Source organism: Nuphar pumila, chromosome 16 (assembly GCF_984573655.1).
Source record: "Nuphar pumila chromosome 16, dmNupPumi1.hap1.1, whole genome shotgun sequence".
Taxonomy (NCBI): Eukaryota; Viridiplantae; Streptophyta; class Magnoliopsida; order Nymphaeales; family Nymphaeaceae; genus Nuphar; species Nuphar pumila.
This window is the reverse complement of record NC_143264.1, coordinates 37836930-37860317: the sequence shown is the minus strand read 5'-3', so window position 1 is coordinate 37860317 and position 23388 is coordinate 37836930. Positions and strand designations below refer to the sequence as shown.

The 23388-nt window shown below is 34.7% G+C and overlaps 1 protein-coding gene across 1 annotated transcript in view; it reads right to left on the bottom strand.

Moving 5' to 3' along the window:
- IM (Alternative oxidase family protein) overlaps nucleotides 1–23388 on the bottom strand; it is a 157217-nt gene that overhangs the window by 118707 nt on the left and 15122 nt on the right. The window contains exon 3 of the mRNA XM_089990872.1: nucleotides 18585–18678. Coding sequence (XP_089846998.1) covers nucleotides 18585–18678 — 94 coding nt within the window. The remainder of the gene's footprint in view (nucleotides 1–18584; nucleotides 18679–23388) is intronic.

Below are 23388 nucleotides of genomic sequence, written 5' to 3'. Positions count from 1 at the left end.
CATTTTCTATCATTAAGTTGTTAAATCTATCATACCAAGCCTTGGGAGCTTGTTTTAAACCATAGAGAGCTTTTCGTAAGCGAAGAACTTTATCCTTAGGTACATCCATACCCGGAGGAGCATCCATATAGACTTCTTCATTTAAATCTCCATTTAAAAATGTATTTTTAACATCCATTTGATATATGTTCTATTTTTTAATAGATGCAATTGTAATTAGGCACCTAACAATAACCATTCGTGCAACGGGGGCAAATGTTTCAGCGTAATCTATACTATATTCTTGACTATATCCCTTGGCGACTGGACGAGCTTTATACCTTTCAAGTGACCCATCACTCTTAGTTTTCACCTTGAAAACCCATCTACATCCTAGTGTTTTCTTTCCTTTAGGTAAATTTTGAAATTCCCAAGTTCTAGCTTTTCTAAGGGCTACAAGTTCATTATCTATTGCATCCATCCATTCTATCATTTTCTTAGCTTCTTCAACAAATTTAGGTTCCACATATGAATGAATAGCACTAAGACATGCTCTATGTTTAGGTGAGAACGATTCATAGGATATAAATCTAGAAGGGTTTCTCCTATTTCTCTCGGTTCTACAATGATTGTTTATTGAGGAAGATTCATTAGATTCACTATATTTTTCAATTGCACTTCTAAAAGTGCTTCTGTCTCTATGTGTATATGTAATTGGTTCCCTGGATGTTCCTTCTTCGATAGTGTGCTCAAGAGGTGGAAGACACTCACTCTCTTGAGTATCATTAGAAGTATCAAATATTATTTCATCACTAGAAATATCCTCATTTCTAGACAATAATTCAAACAAGAAGGAATAATCGGCATTATCCTCATGGGGTTTAAATTCTTTAAAACCACTTAAGTTTTCTAAGAATGTTACATTTCTAGAAACATATAGTTTATCATTTTTGACATCATAACACCTAAATCCCTTTTGTATTTCCAAGTATCTAAGAAATGCACAAGGAATGGCTTTGGGTGAAAGTTTATCATTTTTGTCGGTGAGAAAAAAACATTTTCATCCAAAAATTCTTAGTCTATTATAATTGGGTTCCTTTTGATACAAGATTTCAAAAGGTGATATTTTATTCAAGTTCTTTGAAGGGAAATGATTTATAAGATAGACGGATGCAAGAGCTGCCTCAGCCCAAAATCTTTTAGAATTCTTTTGAGAGAGAAGTAAAGTCCTAGTGGTTTCAACTATATGTTTATGTTTTCTTTCGACTAAGTCATTTTGTTGGGGTGTTTTGAGACATGATTTTTTATGAATAATTTCATTAATTTCAAGATAATTTTTAAAATCATTTGAGAGATATTTCCTCCGAAATCGGTCCTAAGAATTTTTAATTTACCATTAAATTGATTTTTTATCATCATGTGATATGTCTTAAATGTCAAAAAAACTTCATGTTTATGCTTGAGAAAGTATATCCAACAAAATCTAAAATAATCATCAACAAAAATAACATAGTAAGAAAATCCTTCTTTAGATACAACGGGGGACGGTCTCCATACATCCGAATGCACAATTTCAAAAGGTGTGGTTGTAAACATAGTTCTTTGCCCAAAAGGTAGGCTTCTCATTTTTTCAAGAATGCAATCATTACAAATGAAGTCTTTACATAGATCTTTAGCAAAATATAAATAAGAAAGTTTGACAATATTGAGATGCCTAAGACGCTTATGTCAAACATTTATATCATTATGTTAGGCAATGTTACAAAAAGATTGTTTTGGTATTTGAAGAAACTCCATGTAATATAGATCTCCTTTCTAGAGCCTTCCTGAGTCAACTTTCCGGACCGGCGATCTTGTATCCAACATTTATTTGATGAGAATTTGATATCACACCCATGGTCCGATAGTTGAGAAACGAAAAGCAAATTCAAATTTAACTTAGAAATGAATCTAACTTTAGAAATAAAAAACCTTGTTTTTCAAAAAATTTAATTTCTTTAATTTCAAGAGAAGCATCATCCGCAGTTGAGACAAAAGAAGGAGATATGTTTTTGTGTATTCGAAAAGGGTAAAAATATTGGAATCATATGAAAAGAGGCACCCGAATATAAAAGCCAAAGAGTCTTACCGGGAGGAGAGAAGGCTGACATGGTGGCCCCATAAACGGATCCCTTGAAAAGAGGTTGAAGAGCTTCCATGATTTGATTTAGAGACAACGTTCCATTGTTGAAGGTAGATGGACCCTCCTCTTTATATGGTTGAAATATTGTCAACATAGCCACCATCTTCTTCCATTTAGGACACAACGGTTTAATATGTCCCGGTTCTTTGCAAAAATGATATAATTTTACTATAATCTCTTCCATGGTACCTTCTATTTGGATCACCATTTTCTCTTGCTCCTTGATTTTGATTTCGAAATTTATTGAAATGAGGGGGTTTGTATGTCTTTATATTATTTCCTAGTCTAGAGACGGCATAGGATCCTTCATTTTCATCTTTATAAGGAATGGCCAACACACTTTGATTGGTTTTGTTCATTCCTAATCTAGTTTCTTCTCCACTTAATTTAGTAAGAACATCTTCTAGAGGTGGAGATATAAAAGAAGATAAAAGCGAGGATCTAGTTTGCTCAAATTCGGGTCTAAGCCCATTCAAGAAGTTGAAAAAATGATCTTCCAATTATTTATGCCTTAATTCAATAGCTTCTCCACTCCATTTGGGTTCAAGGAGTGCAAGTTCATCCCAAATGGATGATAATTCGACAAAGTACTCTCTAATAGACATTTCCTCTTATTGAATGGTCAATGCCTTTTTTTAAAGATAGTATTTATGGGATAAGTCTCTTGAGGTATACATCCTCTCAAGATAATCCCAAACTTGAAATGCCTTTTTAAATTTCAAAATGTTAGCATTTGTCCTTTTTTCTACCGTAGAAAAAATCCATGAAAGAATTTTATAATTCTTCATTTCTCACTCTTCATGCTTATTATATTCTTCAAATGCCTTCTCTCTTTCCTCCCCATCAAGAACCTTAATTTCACATTTTTCAATAATGGTGATTTTTGGTTTGGGTTCGGGTGTTGTGCCTTTGACATAGCCCCAAAGGCCTTTTTTTTTTTTATATGAGCTTCCATATTGCCGGCCCAAACATGATAGTTGGACCCATTGAGTGTAAATCCTAGGAAAAAATGAGAATCCTTTTCCCCCATGAAAATGCCTCTATGAGAAAAAAAGAGTCTTTAGAAATTAAAATCTTACCGCAACGGATCTTCTTTGAGCTTATTTGATGTATTACGCTTCCCCTGAAATGATTTGGAAGAGATTTTTATACCAAAAGAATGAGAATGAGGAATGGGCACGTTCTTCGAGGTGGCCACTGTGATGACGCAATACTCGAGCTCTTCTTCTAGAGACCTTGCTCTGATACCATGTGAAAATGTCTTCAAAGAGACTACATACACAAGAACACTAAGTTCTTAATGTGGGATACGTGCACAAAAGCACAATAAGAACACTTGGAACAAACGTGCACAAAGGCACAACACATTCAAGAGATCACAAATGCACAAAGGCATAAAAAATATGAATCTTTATTGAAATAGAGAAAGCGCTTTTGCTAAAAAGCTTAAGTCTTTACAAAGAGGGATAACTCCTATTTATACAAGAGGGAGACCTTGGAGGGGCTCCACTCATGGACATTGGAGGGGCCCAACGTCTATGATGTGGGGCCCCCAAGACTAGAAATAATAAAAAGAAAAAGGAAAAACTAAAAAGAAAAAAAGAATTACAATCATATTAGAAAAAGTGAATATGCGCAAAAGTGAAAAGATAGTTTTACCCTTATTGGGTTTACCCTTATAATATATATATCTATATATATATATATATATATATACATATACATATATAATATATATATGTATGTGTATATATATATATGGATATATATAGTTTACATTTTAACCGTCTTCACCTGTGATGATCATGTCATCAACATAAAGGAGAGAGTTTATCATTTTTTTTGTGAGAACAAAGCACTTGCAACCAAAAGGTCTTAGTCTAAGATAATCAAGAGAGATTTTAAAAAGTTTTTCATAAGGTAAAATGTAACGACCCCAATCCAAACCCTTTAAAAATGCGGAATAATTTTTTTTTTTTTTAAGAGTTGCGGAAAACTTCCCAGAGACCTGGGGTCCCTACAGTTCCAATTTCAGTTGGATAACCACACACCATAAACGAAGTTGCAATTATCATCCATATCACCCAACTAAAACTCTTTTATTAATGAGTAAGAAATTTTCAAAGACAAAGTTTTCTTCAACTGAAAGTAAAGTCACAATTGCAGAAATTAAAAGAACTAAAAGACAAAAGAAAGAGTCACTATATCCTCTACTAAAGCTGACAAGCCCAAGTATAACTCATCCGTCCCCAATAGTCAGTCCAGCCTCACTGTTCAACATGTCCTGTGAAAAACCAACAAAGTAGGGTGTCAGAACCGAAATTCTGAGCACAGCTACTTCTAAAGAAACCAGGTGAGAGAAATAACATGGATAAGATTTCATGCAGTGATTCGAGTGAGTGCAGATATAAAATTTTCAACATTCAAATTATCCATAACTACCAATAATTGCATATACTCATCAACCGAGAACAGTAAAGCAGTGTCATGTATCAATAACTATAATAATCAAACCTTCCAGCATGATTTCACAAAGTAAATCATATGCTTCCACCAAATGATGTCATGATATCAAGAATGATTCAAACATGCATGATCTAATGCATAACAGTAAAATGCATGATTATGTGCAATGCATGATTTCTCCTGTTATCTTTCATTTAAGTTTCATCTTTCCATATGCATGCCCTATTAAATGCACGCACTTTAAGTTCCTATTTTTAATTACCGTGGCCCGCGGATACACCAAACGGGTACAAACCCCGAGGTCAAGTAGGTTCCCAGGGTAGCTTAACACACAATTTATATTTTATTACTGAGTTCCAACTTAGCCCTCGACCGATATCAGGAAACAATACCATCCATCAGAACATTAGACCTCCACATCTAATGTCGGGGACACAAGGGACACCCCACGCCCACAAGTGTCACTTCCTTGGTACCATAAACTCACAGCTGTGACTAACACACCACTCCCGGGTAAAGTGGCGGACTCTCCCTAAAACCGTGGCCAGGAGAAGAACCTCATTATCGGGTTCAGGGGCAACAACGCACACAGAGTTTTTGTATTCTCACAGTATCCCCAAGACCGGATAACTAAGATTCTCATACTCCAGATGAGATATCCCAGAATGTATATTACACTATTCTTATTCTTTATATTTTTAATTAAGTCCATTTCTTTAAGTTTGCCACACATATGCAAAAGTAAAGTGAAAACCCCGCATCCTCCCTTGCAGGGACCCATTCGGGACTCCAGCCCGTATAAACCACTAGAACAGTGTAGTAAAGTGCCAAACCATCTTATGTGGTTTCAGTGATGCAGTTAAAAAATATATAAAAGAAAACCCAACCCACGGCTCTCCAGGCCGATGATGGTCCAATTTGGCCATCGGTGCATCACATAATAAAACCAAATTAGTGTTTCATTTATAACACTAGGCCCAAAATGCCAAAAGCATATATATTCATGCAAATATAAACCCAAACATGTATGCATGTCATAATTCATTCATATGCATTTTCAATATGTGTGTGTTACCTACATCACATATGGGTCTTAACCAATCCATGGTTTCTTTAAGTGTGTGAGTGTACATGTACCATTTCACATATAAATCAAGTGTACATGTTCAAGAAGACTTACTAATAATTGAATCATGCTCACACTCATGCGTACCATAGTCATAACAGTCCAGTGAAAGCATAAATCTCCACGACAAGTGTTTCCAAATGCACATCCATATATGCCAATATAACCATGGACGTAAAACAACATCATTCACAAGCACGGTTTCAAAGATTCATGCGCAAGGATTCACGTATTTATACCAAATGTACGTTGTCATTCCTTAATTAATTTTATTATATCATGTGAATACCCATGCATGTAGATTCAAGCAATAAAACATTAGTTTCATGATTGTTCATGCCCATGCCCATGAAAACAACTAGACAATGATATCCAAATCAAGCACAACAATTCAAGTCTAAGCATATTAGCATTTCCATTCACCTGTATGCAAATAGCCAGGTCTAACACGATTAACTAGTATTCTGCAAAAACTAAAGTGCTAAGCTAAGCTTCCATATGAGCCATACTATACATGAACAAGGATTCAATCGACCTGTCATTTGTCCACAAGCATGGACAGTTTAGGAAATGTCATTTACCATATTTTCCTTTGTAAAAATATAGTCCAGCACCGTTCGGCTGGGCTTGGCAGGGTTCCACACAACCCATGATCTTATGCTATCCTTCCGCTCAATACTTATAACAAAACAACAAGACTAAAATTATCAAAAACTACACAATGGTCATGATAACTGGTTCTAACGCTAGTCAAAATAGACATTTCAGCTAGCCATTTCTTTGTCATTAAAAGATCAACAATCAAATTTCTGCATCATCAACAGTTAAAAAGGAAACATCCACAGTTCAAACAAAACTTCACAGCTAGTACTCCTAAATCAGCTGAGTTTCTTTCCTTTCCCTTTTCAACTGATGGAAAGCTTTTTCAGCAAGTTCAAATGAAGCTTAAGAGAATATAAACAATATTTCTGAAAACTTTGACTTTAGTATGCTAAGAGGTATGCTTCCAAGTGAGTTCCAAGAGAGTATTTCACAACTACTTAATTTGTTGTGAAAGAGATGCATGGTTGGAAACAGTACTGCAAGAAGCCAAAAATGCAATGCAAGCATAATAGTTTTTCTTTAATATTGACACTGAGTATAAAGCCCTTGATTAAGACTATTGTAGTCAAATGAACACTTATAAAAGAATTTCTATACATAAAATAACTTATAGTTTATTTACAAAAATATACCCAGCAACACTATGGATTTGATTGGTATTCTTCTTCACAACAGTGACATTGCCATTTAGATGCACCATTTTGCATCTCATAAGTAATGTGCTTATTCATCATCAATTTCTGATAAAAGGATGCTAGCCCTCCAAAGTCACTCTTCAATGTTGCGGTTAATTCATGTGATTGTCCTTTAGTTCTGGGCTCACCACAAATATGCCATAGATGTTAAAATATGTTGATCCTTAAATGTACATATATATATATATTTATATATAAAGATACGTATACATATATATATATGTATACATATCTCTATTTATATATATATATATATAAATATATATTTTATCTTCCTAAAATACCCTCAAGGGTATTCTTGTAAATTAGCATTTTACGCATATTCCAATTGGAATATGCATTGTAATTTTTGTTTTATTTTTATTTTTTGTTTTTTATATTTTTGGATTTCGTACCACATTGGGGGGCCTCCCAAAAGTGACGTTGGGAGCCCCCAACGGTCACAAATGTGACCGTTGGGGGCTCTCCAACGTCCCCTTTGGGAGCCCCCAAGGTGGTCCCTTTTCATGCTTATAAATAGGGGATTTCCCCTTTGTATTTTGTATTCTAGAGGGAGCTTATGCTCCATTGTAATGGGGTTTTTACCCCTTCTCCATTATTCTTCAATGATATGCAACTTATGACTTTATGTCATATTTTTCCCTTTTTATGGGTTTTATGTGTTAGCACATTATGTGCTTATGTTGTTTCCCTTTAATGGGTATATTTGCACTCCACATGCATAAGTATGGGTTCATTATTGAACCCAATGTATTCCAAGTCACTTTCTAACATGGTATCAAAGCGAGGTCACGATGGGGTTGTCCTTTGGTGCAACGGAAAGCGTGTCGCTCAAGAAATGGTGAAGTATTCATTGCTCTTCCTTTTTGCTTTGAAGTTATTCGGTATGTATCCCTTTTCTTAAAATATTATGCATTTGAAAATATGTTTCTTGCATGTAGTTTGTTCGTTTAAATGGTTATGATAGTTGAATTATCTCCCTCAAATTTGGTGAACTCGTTTGTTGTTCAAATATATAATTTGTGTTTATCGAACTACTCATCGCATATAATAGCAATTTATGTTTTTTTTTAAATTACCTTCAATTATGTGAGATTTATAATTCTTACATAACTATCTCATGATTGACCTATAAGTTAATTTTTAAAATTATATATATGATTTCTTGCTAAAGTAATGATCTTTGCTTAAAATTTCTTAACTCTCATATGAACCCTAATTTGATTTGAGTTCCTCTTTTTATTTTTTATTTTAGTGCATTTTTTGAAAAATTTGATATAATCCTTATATGAAAATCTCTCACATCTAAAAATCTTTGTTGAGTCCTAAAGTAGTTCTTGTTAATGATAACTTATAAGAACTCCTAAAAGTTTTTCAATGTTTCTTTTTTGAAAAATTGTTTATGATAAACCATTAGGAAAGATTTTTTAAAAGGAATTTCTCACACTACATAGAGTGCATAGTGCATCTTTTGCATCCTTTTGGTATAAATGATTTCATTTTTCATCTTTATAAACTTGTTGGTTTGTATTTTTCATAAGGTTTCGAAACCTCTTAATAATATCTTTTAAAAATGCCTACATTGGCCATAATATGGTTTTCTTTGTCCTCAATTGCAAGTATTAAAGTTTGAGAATTTCAAGCATTGCTCTTTTTATAAAGTGCATACTTGCTCACTTTTGTGTATTTTTGTGTTTTGTGCACATTTGTTTCTCAAATATTTGCGCTTGTATGTATTCCCTCTTTTTTATGAAATACATGCCTTAGTGCATGTTTGTTTACACCTTGGTGTGTATTTGTTCAAGTATTGTATGAGTGCCTTCGTGCACATCTTTTATAAAGCCTTTTGTGCTCACATGTGTATTGTCTCTTCGTAGACATTTTTGCATTATGGAGCCTTTATGCACATTTATTTTTGTGAAAAATATAATGAATTTAGATATTGAGTCCTTTTTAAATCATTGTAAGTGCTTTTAGCACTTTGAATGTTTCCGCATATCTCATCACAATCAAAGGTTTTTTAAAAATTGTTGTATGGGATTTAATCCCAAATTTATAAATTTTCAAGTGTTTTAAATATTCATTCCTTGAGTATTGTGTTAAAGCCTTCTTTGTGAACCATTACGGTTCTTATGATTTCTTTGATTAAAAGCTTGATTGTCTTGATGAATTCTTTATGTTGTTGTGTTTATTGCTTAATAAGTCCTTTTTGGTATAAATAACTTGTTTGAAGGTTAAGCATAATTTGTGTTTATGCAAAATTGTTGTTATAAAGCACATTATTGATTATTGGACCTTTTGATTCAATTTTTTAATCAGTCCTCTTTTCTTTGAAAAATGATTCCTTAAGTGTTTATTTCCTTTTTGTGGCATTTATATTTGTCCATCACATGTTATTTAATGCATCTTTTATTTAGCCTTATTATTGTTATATTAGAGATGTTTTGGGCACCTCGTGTTATATCATTTTAGTTTGTCCACCTTCCATATTATAGATGGTTGTTGAGGTGAGTTATGGGCACCTTGGGACTCTAAAATGATTTGTTGTATGATCTCTAATTATGAGTGTGTCACTCATTTTTTCTCTTGTGGCCATTGATATTATGGATGCTTCTATGTAAATGTGATGGACATATGGTGTTTTAAAACCTTAAATGTTTTAAGGTATATTAAAAATCAAGGGTTTTTGGATTATTGCCCAACCTTTTCTTGTTTATGAATCTTATGAGTGCATTTGCACATTTATGATTTTGTGTTATTGTGATTTTGCACAAGTATTCTAAGTGTTCTTGGTGTGTGTATGTTCACACATTTGTTCTCAAGAATTTTATTTTATCGATTATAGTATCTTGTTGAAGATATTTTTTACATGCATGTTATTGTTATGAGAATTCATTTTAAAAGGAGTATTGTTTTATTCGAGGTTTATTTTCATTACAAGTTTATTGCCTCAAAAGTCTTTTCCTTTTATGCCCATTATCTAAGTGTCATCATATGTAGACAAGAATTTTATTACACCTTCGTGTGTTTTTAGCCGTTTGTTGGCTTTTGCTCTCTTGGTCTAGTAGCTGAATACACTTGTCTTGAGTGTTTTTATATGTAGACAAGGCACGTTGATTCACACCATGGTGTGTGATTTTTAGCCTATGTTGGCGTTTGTGTCCTTGTTCTAGTCGCTTAAGATGTATGCCCATGGTTGGCTTATTTCACTCATTTCAAGTGCTATCATATGTAGACAAGAGATGTATTATGTTTTAGCCCATGGTTGGGGTATTACTCTTGTTCTAGTAGCTGAACATACTTGGTTTTAAGTGTATTTTTTACGTAGACAAGAGATACTTTTTTAGTCCATGTTGGCATGTATTCTCTTGTTCTTGTCGTAGATGCACTTATTTCAAGTATTATTATATGTAGACAAGAGATTCTTTTACACACCTTTGTGTGTGTCTTTGGCCTTTAATGGCTTTATATTCTTGATCTAGTAGCTTATACACTTGATTTATGGGTTTTGGAGGACTAATGAGGAAGATGTTTGTAATGGATAAACTATTGTTGAAATTTGCAAAATTTCATTCATGACTTGTGTTTTTCAAGCAAATCATATTTTTGATATGCATATCAAGTTGATTTCTTAGCATTTAATCTATATATTGAGTGCTTATGGTTTTTGCCACCCTTATATGCAAAATGTGTATTAAGTATGTCTTTCATAAATGATTTTAAAACCTTGTGAACTCTTGGGTTTATTTTGCCTAAAGTATGCTTGGAAACTTTGTTTCTCTTGTGTGGCACTTCATTACATGTTTGAAGCATGTTCATTAATGAGTTCTTTGAGTATTAATTCATTTCATGATAAGTATATGCATATGCTCTTTATGGACTTTTTGGGCCCTCATTTAATAATGTTTATGTATATCATGCCTCTTCGTAGGCTTATTGTGGTGTCCCTTAGTGGACCATTTTGTTATTCCCCATTATGGGGTTATATTTGTCCAACGTTGGACCTTATGAATGCATTATGCATTCTTGCAATTTATTTCTGCATAATTTGCTTCCGCTCATTTTGTTTTAAACATGATATATGATTTTGAAACTTTGGTGTCATTTTTGCATAATTTGCATCTCTTCTAACCTGTGCTAGTTAGAAATGTTCCATTTGAATAAAAGTACAAAGATTTATTTTACTTGTTTCTTTGTTGTTATTTCACAGGATCTTGGAGATAGGACAAAGAGAAGTACCCTGGATAGTTCGGGAAATTTGAAGACAATAGGAGGAAGGCCTTTTCAAGTTCCATTGCATCCTTGCCGGAGCCTCTTGGAGTCTTGCCCTTTGTTCAATCTTTTCGTTTCCCCGCAAAGATTGAGGGGGGGTGTTAAAATATGTTGATCCTTAAATGTACATATATATTTATATATATATATAAAGATACGTATACATATATATATATACATATCTCTATTTATATATATATATATAAATATATATATTTTATCTTCCTAAAATACCCTCAAGGGTATTCTTGTAAATTAGCATTTTACGCATATTCCAATTGGAATATGCATTGTAATTTTTGTTTTATTTTTATTTTTTGTTTTTTATATTTTTGGATTTCGTACCACATTGGGGGCCTCCCAAAAGTGACGTTGGGAGCCCCCAACGGTCACAAATGTGACCGTTGGAGGCTCTCCAACGTCCCCTTTGGGAGCCCCCAAGGTGGTCCCTTTTCATGCTTATAAATAGGGGATTTCCCCTTTGTATTTTGTATTCTAGAGGGAGCTTATGCTCCATTGTAATGGGGGTTTTACCCCTTCTCCATTATTCTTCAATGATATGCAACTTATGACTTTATGTCATATTTTCCCTTTTTATGGGTTTTATGTGTTAGCACATTATGTGCTTATGTTGTTTCCCTTTAATGGGTATATTTGCACTCCACGTGCATAAGTATGGGTTCATTATTGAACCCAATGTATTCCAAGTCACTTTCTAACAATAGACACATCCTGTTAATAGATGTTTTGATCACAAACCAGCTGCTAGCACTGTCGCAACCTTGCAGTTGTAGCCTTACCTCTATAGTGTATGATCCATTTCCTCGACTTAAGGAATATTACAGCATTGCTAGTTCCCAAATAGGACCAGCCACATAAATACCTCATACCTAGAACTGGAACATTCCTGTGCATGTCCAATAAGACCAAACATCAAATATAACCGCTCATTGTAGCATGATTTAACTTCAAATTTACCAATGAATTCTCATCTTATAATAACCCTAATTAATGATATTGTAAATGCATAAGTCGGCAACCAACATCTTTGCTGCATCCAAGTTAGAGAGGTTTCCTTGTAACTAAATTTGGATTTCCAAATCCTGAAGACGTCAACTGGTGATTGATTGATTTAATCAAACCACCAGTTTTTCAACAAGAAAATTGAATTTTTAGATTTTTATGCCATTTTTATTAAAAAGAAAATAAAATTAGGTTCTTGAGACCCCTTTATTCTTTCTCAGGCGATGACCTGCTCGAAAATAACACTATCAAGTCAATCCAGATCTCAGTCTCCACCATCTATAACAAAAATCAGTTTGACTTTCAGTAAGCCTTATAACTTCAATATTCTAAATATTTAATCCAAAAATCCATCTCTTTCACTCTAAAATGTATGCACCCATTGCTCCTAAAGGAAAAATCCTTCATAAAGTTAATAAATAGAAATTCTAAAATAAATATAACAGTTAATTATTCTGTGTCTCAAGTTTTTACAAGCTCTAAAAGAACTCACATAAAATGCTAAACATCGAGAATTAATCATTAAAGAAGTTAGCATCATCAACTTAACAAGAAATTTAAATACAATCCAAAAAGTAAGGAGGGTTAGGCAGACCCCACCAGTTATTATTCATCGAACCACTGGGGTTTGAACCTGCAACGTCCCCTCACAAGGAGACGTGCACTGACAGCTCCTACCAACTACATGGAGTCCCCAGTTTTATTACCCTTTCCTTACAAACAATATTGGCACCATATAATCCTAGAGTCCTCCAATGGCCTTTAGTATGCGACTTCTAAAGTAGGTTTTCTGAATACTATATATGTTTGTTGACATAGGCATTCGTAGTATTCTTTTGTGTTACTGTAATATGAAATTTATGGATTGGACAATGTTCAAGGTAAAAGTACAAAAGACTAGAAAAAGCAAATGTTGATTTATCCAATGCAATCTTTTAGCAAGCTAATGATACTGATAAAAATTAAATATTTCAACTAAAACTAAAACAAGCATACAGTTGTTGGTAAGACCAATTTCGACTGAATTGGGGTTTTTGTCAATCATCCCCAAATCTAACAGAAACTGAAAACCCCATGATTCTTGAGAAAAAGAATAGCCCCAGGAAGGGTTTTCCAAGAACTCATCTCAAGCCATCGCACGGAATCGAACCCTTGTTCGATTCCTCACCCAAAAATCCAAGAAGCATCGTACCTTATTGAATATTTCTCCGGCGATCAACGGCGGCAATCGCGAAAGCAGGGCCGCGGCTGACGCTCCTCACTGCTGCAGTGGCCTTCGGTGGTGGCTGGTGGCCAAAACTCCACTCACGGCTGCTGTCGTGGTTGTTGGTGGCCTAGATCTCGCCGGCGACCCCCTCTCCTCCGGCGCACGCACACAGATAGAGAGAGCGAGAGAGACGAGGGAGAGAGACGAGGGAGAGAGATGAGGGACTGAGTGGAGAGAGAGAGACGAGTGAAGAGAGTCCCCTCTCCACTCCCTCTTATCGGGCAAGACCCCTCCCCCCTTCACGCCGAGATGGGGGAGGTCGGTTATGCCCTGCGTAACCCCCCCTTCCCCTCTTTCCTTTTTCCTGTTAGGCTTTATCGGGCAACCCTTATCGGGTTGCCCCTTTTGAAAAGAACTCGGGTCCGGGTCCGAGCCCGTGACCCGTGATGCTGGGTCCATTTTAATAATGGACCCGGTTCGCCTATGAGTGTCGGATCCTCAGTTGGATTCGTGGATCCAATTGTGGGTCCGACCCTCTATACTAAACTTTATTTATTTTTCTTCTTATAAATACTATTAATTATTTATTTAATTAAAAATTACTATTATAAGTATAACTTGACGCCCTTTTGTGGGTTATTTATGGATTCTTTTATGGATCCGATAACGGATCCGAGGCCCAAAATTAGAAAAACACCTGTTATTTTCAAATAAAAATTATAAAAATTGAGGTTATTACATAAAATGTTTTGAAGCTTTGATTATGGAAGTCTGTTAATAAGATATACAGTCGTCAAACAGGCTTCCGCCCAAAAATGTTTTGGACTATGTCACCTGGGTATGGGTGTGGGTATGGGTACGGAGGGTACGACACGACAATTCCAGAAAATGTAGGTACGGGGACACGGCTAAATATATACTGAAAAATATATATTATATATCTAAAATATATATTATATATCTAAAATATATATTATATATCTAAAATATATATTATATATTTAAAATATAATATATAATATAATATAATATAATATAATATAGGATAATATAGGACACGACAAGTGTTGTGTCCAGATACCAGTACCCGTGTCGACACGAGTACGGCATCCTAAGTGTCGTGTCGCGATAACATAGGTTTTGGATCATCCTTTGAAATTAAAAAAGTTCTAGCAGTCTCAATTATGTGCCTATGTTTTCTCTCAGCTAGTTCGTTTTGTTGAGTTTTATAGGCATAAGATCTTTGGTAAACAATTCCATTGTTTTCAAAATAAGTTTTAAAATCATTTGACATAAACTCTCCCCTAGAGTCGGAGCGGAAGATAGAAATTTTAATTTTAAATTGATTTTTGATAAGGTTATGATATTTTTTAAAGTTTTCAAAAACCTCATACTTGTACCTTAGAAAGTATATCCATGAAAATCTTGTATAATCATCAACAAATATCACATAATAAGAAAAATCACCTTTAGATATGATAGGAGAAGGTCCTCATACATCTGAGTGCACTCAGCTTTCCGGACTAGAGATCCTGCACCAAACACTGTTTAGATAATAAGGAGACGCTACACCCATGGTCGATAATTTGTGAAACTGAAAGAAGGTTTAAATTTAATTTTGGGACAAGCCTAAATTTTGGAATAAAAAATTTTAAAGAATTTTTAAAATTTTCAATGCTTTTTATGTTTAGAGAGGACCCATCGGCGGTAAAAACATTACTTTGCATTGAATTAGTGCAACATTTGGGAAGCAAAAAACTATGTGGAGTCATATGAAATAAGGCTTCGAAATCTAAAAGCTAAGAAACCTTACCGGGAGGTGAAGATGTAAAGACCGAGCTCCGAAAGGAAATGAAGAGGAGTTCTTGATTACTGGATGAAGGGCCTCCATGATTTGAGAGACATGGTTTCAATAGATTTTGAATCATCATTGGCCCCACTTCTTTCTTCGTGAGACGTTCCCACATATACTACATTTTTGTTTTCTCTTCCTTTGAATTTTGGGCAATAGGGCTTAATATGACCCGATTCTCCATAATTATGACATGTTAATATACTCTTTTTCTTGTTGTCATCATATCTAGACTTCCCATAATAAGGTTTTGAAATATATGGTGGTTTGTAAACATTTGTATTGGCACCCGGTATTGAGATGGCCAACACATTATCCTTAGTCTCCATAGAGTTGGACTCGTCTCCTCCATACATACTTGAGCTAAGACTTCATGTAAGGGAAGAGGTTTTTCTCTATGAATAATATTGACCCGAACTTATTCGAATTTGGGTCTAATACTTCTAAAAAATTGGAACAATTATTCCTCATGCTTGTATTTTTTTCATTCTTGAGCATCATTAAGAGTTTCCCATATAGGCTCAAGTTTCTCACCTTGCTTGCAACTATGTATTTTATCCTTGAGATCCCATTTGTAGCCATATCTTTTTAGGTATATATTTGTCTAACATATTCCCAAGCCTCGTCGGCTCTTTCAAATTCAAGTATGTTGGAGCATAGCTCCTCATGCATACTACCCATGAAAAGAGAAAAAAATTTGGCATGGCATACTTCCTACTCTTTAGAGACTTTTTTATAATCGATCATAGCCTTTTCTGTATTAATTCCCTTAAGGTTCTCTTCCTTAGACTCACCATCTTTCCCAACAACTATTTTTGTGATAATTGGTTGTAGTTCCAATGTGGAATCATCAACAAATTGCCACATATCTTTGCCCATAAGAATTTTTTTAATTGTTTCTGCCCACATATTGTAATTTTCCCCATCAAATTTGATGGGAACAACCATTACAACTTCTTTATCAACCATAGTGGAAAAGAAGAGAATGAGTGAAAAGAGTAAGAGAGAGAGATAAGAAGAAGATGTGGTGCCCCAAGTTGATGTAGATATGTTATAGGTTTATTTACACGATCCAAGCTTCCAACACCTCCTTTCAACACTTTTTCTTTATGAGTCCACATGTGTTCAAGAGCTTATAGCTCTGATACCATGTAATGAAACAAGTGCACTTACAAAAATGCCACAAGAAGGTTAAAAATGTGTACACATAAATACAAATGCCACTTATGGGCCAAATACACAAAAGCCACAAAGGGCTAAGAATATAAACCTCTCAAAAAGAGAGGAACACCAAATATAAAAACAAAAATTATTGCAATATGCTTAGAACAAGCATAAACAAAATGAGGGTGAAAGCCCTCTATTTATACAGGAGGGTATGGCCTTGGGGAGCTCCCAAGAGTCATTGGAATGTCAAAAAGACTAAAAATAATAAACCTAATAAAATGACTAAACTGTCCCTAATGGACAACATCTATTACATGTATAAAATGACCAAAATACCCTTGGTCAAATACCCTAATTACACAACCCAATATATATATATGATTATACAATACATTTTAACAACCTCTTGTGGCATCTATCTTATGAGCTTGTATTTCATTACATGGTATCAGAGTTCATTGGGTTCTTTTGATCTTGGAGGGCTTGTTTGTGGTGATAGAAGATCGCATGCTCCTGATTGAAGTGTTTTGCTCCCTTTTCTTCTGATGCACTTCTTTTCCGTTATGGAGCATGAATCAAGAGTAGGGTTCTCCTTCAAACTGAATGGATCCAACTACATGATATGGGCTTCGGCCAAGGAGAATCACCTTAAAGGCAAGAAACTTTGGGGATTTGTGATGGGCACATTGACATAAAAATATGTACCAACATTGCTAAGTTTAAAAGAGCCAATGAAGCATGGTTCTTTCTTAAGGGTATACAACAACAACAACAACAACTACAACTACGCCTTCAGCCCAAAACAATTGGGGTCGGCGATATGAACCAAAAAAGAAAATCATTCTGGGTCTTCCACATGAATCCTTCTCCTCCAATCATTTCTATCCAATGCCATGTCCTCGGTGAGGTTCAAAGCATTCATATCGTTTCCTATCATCTCCATCCAAGTCTTCTTAGGCCTACCCCGACCTCTTTTAACTAATATATTTTCCCATTTCTCCATCCTTCTAACTGGAGCATCATTAGGCCTTTGCCGAATATATCCAAACCACCGTAAACGATTCTCTCTCATCCTATTTTCAATGGATGCAACGCCTACCTTCTTACGTATCTCCTCATTTCGAATCTTATCTTTTATTGTATTTCCACACATCCATCTAAGCATACGCATCTCAGCTACACTCATTTTTTGAATATGATGTCTCTTGGCAGCCCAACATTTCGTACCATATAGTAAAGCGGGCGTAATTGTCGTCCTATAAAACTTTTCCTTCATCCGCAATGGCATTCTACGATCGCACAACACTTCTTTCTTAAGGGTATGTATGCCCAAAAAAATCTTTCTAGACAATATGTTTGTCAAGACAAAATTAGAACCACTAAACAAGGAGACATGAGTATCCGTGATTATTTTAGTATTTTGTCTCCACTTTGGAACAAATTGGCACTTCTTGAGCAAAAATGGGTGGCTCCCGAAGATATTGAGCTTAGTAGCTACACAAACTGAGGAGCTAAAAAAGTGGCATTTAATAATTTTAAGAATGGCAAAAGTTAAAAGTATTATTAAGAGAACCAAATTTAGGTGATATCAAAAGTAATTCTGGCAGTCAACTGAGAAATTTCTTCAGAAGGTAGACATTTATCTTAAATAAACTAAAGTGTCTATATGTAAATTACCCAAAGAACTATTAGACATCGGAAGATTTTCATCTACGACCAATGAGAGTAATTTTAAAAAATTCCTAGGCCAATCTGTATCCATATTCTTTGTGGAGAAGGATAGACCCATCTTGGACCAAGAAACCAACTATTTAGACAAACCTGACTAACTTGTCATGGAAAAGTGAACCAGGTCAGAACAAAAACTTAAATCCAACTTTAAAACTGGTCAATACTTGGCTGTAATTTTAAGTACATGACACATGCATGTAAATTAGTATCTTTACACATGTATGAATATTGGTAATTATGCAAATAACCAGATATATAAACAAAAAGAATTACACGCTCACCAAAATATGGAACTCTTGCAATAGTTTCAAGTACATAGAACCTTGCATACTCACGATCTTTGTACAATGCATCTAAGATCTTAATAACTGATTCCTGAAAGCATTGCCACATTAATTTTATGTTAGAAGCAGATTTACAAACAAAGAAAAATTAAACTCAACAAGTAAAACTGATAAAAAAATGATGAAAGAACATGCTAGCTTGTCAGTACAGCAAGAACAAAGTGAAAGTTGGAATTAGTGACAATGGGGAAATCCTAAAGCATCTCAATTAGTTGAGCAGATAAAAGTGTTGATTTTGCACCTTCTACCAGGTAAGGGTTATAATTGATCAGGTTCAGTAACCTTTTTAGATCAGATCAGATAACCAATTAGATCTGGTATGTGCTTATCAAATTCAAAACTGCAAATTGTTCATGGTAGCAGAGTAAGATCTAGACCTACATGATTTTTACTAATGCTATGAGCTGCTTACTCTCTTAGAGCTGACTTATGGTTCATAAAACCCTTTTCTCCCCATTTCTGCAGACCTTAAAATCAAGAAGAGACAGAGAGAGAGAGAGAGAGTAGTTTCCAGAAAAAAAGAGTTGCAGTTTCTTCCCACCTTTTTCTTCTTTTCTTTTTTTGTGTGCAGAAAAACACAAAAATGCCAAGAATGGACCAAGACCTTTTTCAAACAGAAAGGGAAAAAATGGAGGAAGTTAGTTGGTTGCAAAATATACTTTTTAAGATGATGTCATCATGTTGTCTTGAGATGAAGTCAAATACAAAGCTTTGTCTATGATATCATATAAGAAGATTAGATGCACAATATAAGAGAATAATTCCAGAAGTATCCCTGGATAAAAAGTAAAAGATGAAGAACAATAAATAGAAGATAGATACATATGTACGTACGTACATACCAGTGTTGTGAAAAGCGTTGAGGCGTAGTGAGGCGCTCCACCAAAATCTGAGGCGAGGCGTAAGCCTCGAGGCGCAAAGCGCAAGCCTCAAAAAAAAAATTAACTTAAAAAAAAACTATAAAAATTATCTAAAATTATAAATAAATAAGAAATGCTTTATTAAAGAAGCGCCAACCAACACGAAATAAAAAATCTCAAATAAATATGAAAAAAATATGAGATTAACATGTAAAAGTAACATTAATGCAACAACTTTATCTACGTAAGTATCTAAGAAATTAAATATGAGCATTCATTCAATAAAAAAACTAACATTAACAACAAAATGCATATTAGCACTAACAACATCATGTCATAATTAGAAAATGCATGTTAACATTAACAACCAAATGTTAATGTATTTGTCCAGAACTCTTCAAAATGAGAGTGTTAACATTCACAATTACAACTGAAAGACCCAAAAACATATAAATGGCCAATAGCTCTATGATATGAATTAGGGCCTAGGCTCTTGTTGTGTCTCGTCATCATCAATATTTAAGTCTTCAATATCATCATCTGAAGAATCCATATAAATAGGTTCTTCTTCATCTTCATTCTCTGACTCTTCATCATCTACACTTTCTTCATCCACGTCCTCAATTACTTCTTTTGTTTTTCTTTTTCCTTCAATAAAAAATCATTTATTAAATATTTATGTTATGTAATTAAAAAAATACATTTATATTCATAGCTAGGTAAAAGGAATATAACTTTACATCGATCTCTTAAAGACATCTTGCCTAGAACCACTTTGTGAAATATGAGGTGAAGTGACTTTTTCAATAGGCACATGCTCAATGGCATTTATGTCGAAGTTCGGATCCAACCATGAATCCTCCAACCAATTGGGATCACTTGGCAACACTGGATCTTCCTTCTCCACAATTCACCCATCGCCTCAGTCTATATGATCTAGACATATAGGGTCTTTGGTAGCCCTCATCTTCATATTTCTCTCTTAATTTGATATTGTACATTACAAAAACCAATGCATTCATCTTCTCTTGTTCAAGTCTATTCCTTCGTTTTGTATGCACCTATAATTTCAAATCATTGATAATCAAATATAAGATAATTAAACTTATAAAAATGTATTTCAAAAATAAAATACAAAGTCACAAACCAATGAGAAAGTACTCCAATTCCTCTCACAGCCCGATATACACTGCATGTCAAACTTAGAATTCGAATTGCAAAATTCATCAACTCAGGATTTTCGTGCCCAAATGAACTCCACCAATCAGCTGCATTAAAATAAAATAATAAAAACATTAAGAATGTCATAATTAACAAAAACATAAAAAAATATTGACAAATAACAACATAATTGCAAACTTACCAGGACTTTTTAATTTTCTTGTTGTAACAGTTGCCTCTCTGCCAAGCAACCCCTTTACCTTTTTAAATGCATCGATTTGTGTTGTAATTTTCAACCGAATAATTGCATCAGAAACTAATTTTTCAATACAATCATGAAAGACACTCATAACTTCTCCATCAGGGTTGAAGTTGTCAGCATAATGAAAATGTGGATTTAAATAATAGGCAGTTGCATGCAAAGGCTTATGAAGTTGCAAGTCCCATCATCTATCAATGATATCCCAAATAGGTTTATATTTTCTTTCGACATTGTCAAGGTTTGAAGCAATTTCCTCTTTCGCTCTATCCATTGCCTCATACAAAAATCCCATAGTAAGTTTGTCTCCATCAACTAGTCACAACACTTTCACGAGAGGTAGTGTAGCTTTAATTGCATATGATATGGCAGCCCAAAACGTATGATCATTAAGAACAATATAACAAACGTTCTGAGCATCAGATTTCTTATAATAATTAGATGATCTAAAATTTGAATATAAGAACATCGACTTTAACTCTTTCTTATAACATCCAATACTATGAAGTGTAAGATATGTTGTGGCAAAACGAGTGACGGCTGGACGCAGAAGTTTTTTCTTCTTTGTGAATTTTCTCATTAAATTTAATACCCATGCATGTGTTAAAATATACCATGCGTATGGATCTAGATCCAGATCCATACGCATGGCATATTAAATGAAACACATGATAAATTCATCTTCATTAATGGCATCCTTGCAATATCTCTGATATTACAAGGCTCGTTGTATACTTGTTTTGTTTTATAAAAGTTAGGGTTTGGAGGTCGAGCAAGGGTGTGCCGCCCCAGCCGATTGTGCATCTCTCTCTCTCTCTCTCTCTCTCTCTCTCTCTCTCTCTCTCTCTCTCTCTCTCTCTCTCTCTCTCTCTCTCTCTTTCTACTTTCCTGTGCAGGCTGAACCACACATACGAGATCGAAATCTCATATGGTATCAGAGCTTGGGGTTGCGGAATCCTATTAGGAGCGTGTTCATCGAGATCACAGGTTTTGGCTTGTCTTCCTCTCCCAATCTTTCTATGCAACTCATCTTTTCCCTTTTTTTTCATTCTCCTCTCTGACTGCAGCCATAAACGACTGATTGTAGCCTGTTTGATTCATTTTTTTGTTATAGTCACCATTTTTTTCTATTCTGCTAGTTCTCGATTCTTAACGTGATATCAATCCCTTCGTCTGCTACTTATTTTTTCTATTTCCAGAAATTTCACCCTTTAACGTGATAACAATCTCTTTGATTTCCACTCTTTAACGTCTTTGATTCCAGAAATTTTTTTATTCATTCTTTGATTTCCAGAACTTTTAACGTCTGTCAGTTTCATTCATTCCTTGATTCCAGAAATTTTTTCCTTTATTGCTATTTTAGTGTCCCCTATGCAATGCCTACAGGCAGATTGTAACTATTTACAATCTCGATTCTGAACTGCAAAAAAAAAGGAAAAATTACTTATTGATTAAGTGATCTCAAACCTGTTTGTTTATTTCCATTCGTTTTGTTTGCTTATTCATTGTCCCATTGATATGGATTACTCATCGTCATTCGGTCCCTCTGCAAATTTTTTGAGTCAGCTCATTACAGAAAAACTTGCTCATTCTAATTTTTTGACTTGGAAGAGGCAAATCCTTCCTTTTATACGGAGTCAGGATCTCGATGAACATCTGGATGGTTTAGTTCCTATACCACCACGCCTTATTTTGCAGGAAACCAAGGATGAGAAGGGTGACATAATTACCATTTCTATTAAGAATCCAGAGTATACAGCTTGGAGGAAGCGGGATCAGTCTTTGGTTGCTTATATTACGTCAACACTCTCTCAAGAAGTGTTGGTTACTCTTTCAGATGATTGTACTGCAGCGGATCTGTAGAGTAAGTTGTCTCAGACATATTCTCAGATATCAGAAGCCCGAGTTATGTACTTAAAAAATGAATTTCAAAGTTTGAAGAAAGGCTCCATGACAGTCATGGAATACATAGGCCGCTTGAAGAGTATTACTGAACAATTGGCGGTTATTGGAAGTGTTATTGCAGATAAAGATAAAGTTCAACAACTTTAAAGATAAAGTTCAACAACTTCTCAATGGATTGGGTCCTGATTTTGACATGCTTACCACGACTTTATCATGCCTTCCGCAGTTGCCCACTTTTGACGACCTTCAAGCGAAACTTCTCCAGCATGAGATGATTATGAAACAAAGGGCAGAAGGAAATGAATCAGCTCGTCCTCATTCAGTTTTGGCCATGGACACTTCTGTAGGTTTTGGACGAGGGAATGGAGGGCATCAAGGAGGCAGAGGCCGCGGACGTTTTGGGCAGGGAGGACGTGGTATCTTGCCTACACCTAATATTTCAGGGGGTTTTAATACAAGGAATCAGAGGAGAGTGCCCACTTGTTTCTTATGTAACAAAAGAGGACATGTGAAAGTTGATTGTTGGTTTAATCTACAGAATAGAGGAAAAATAAAC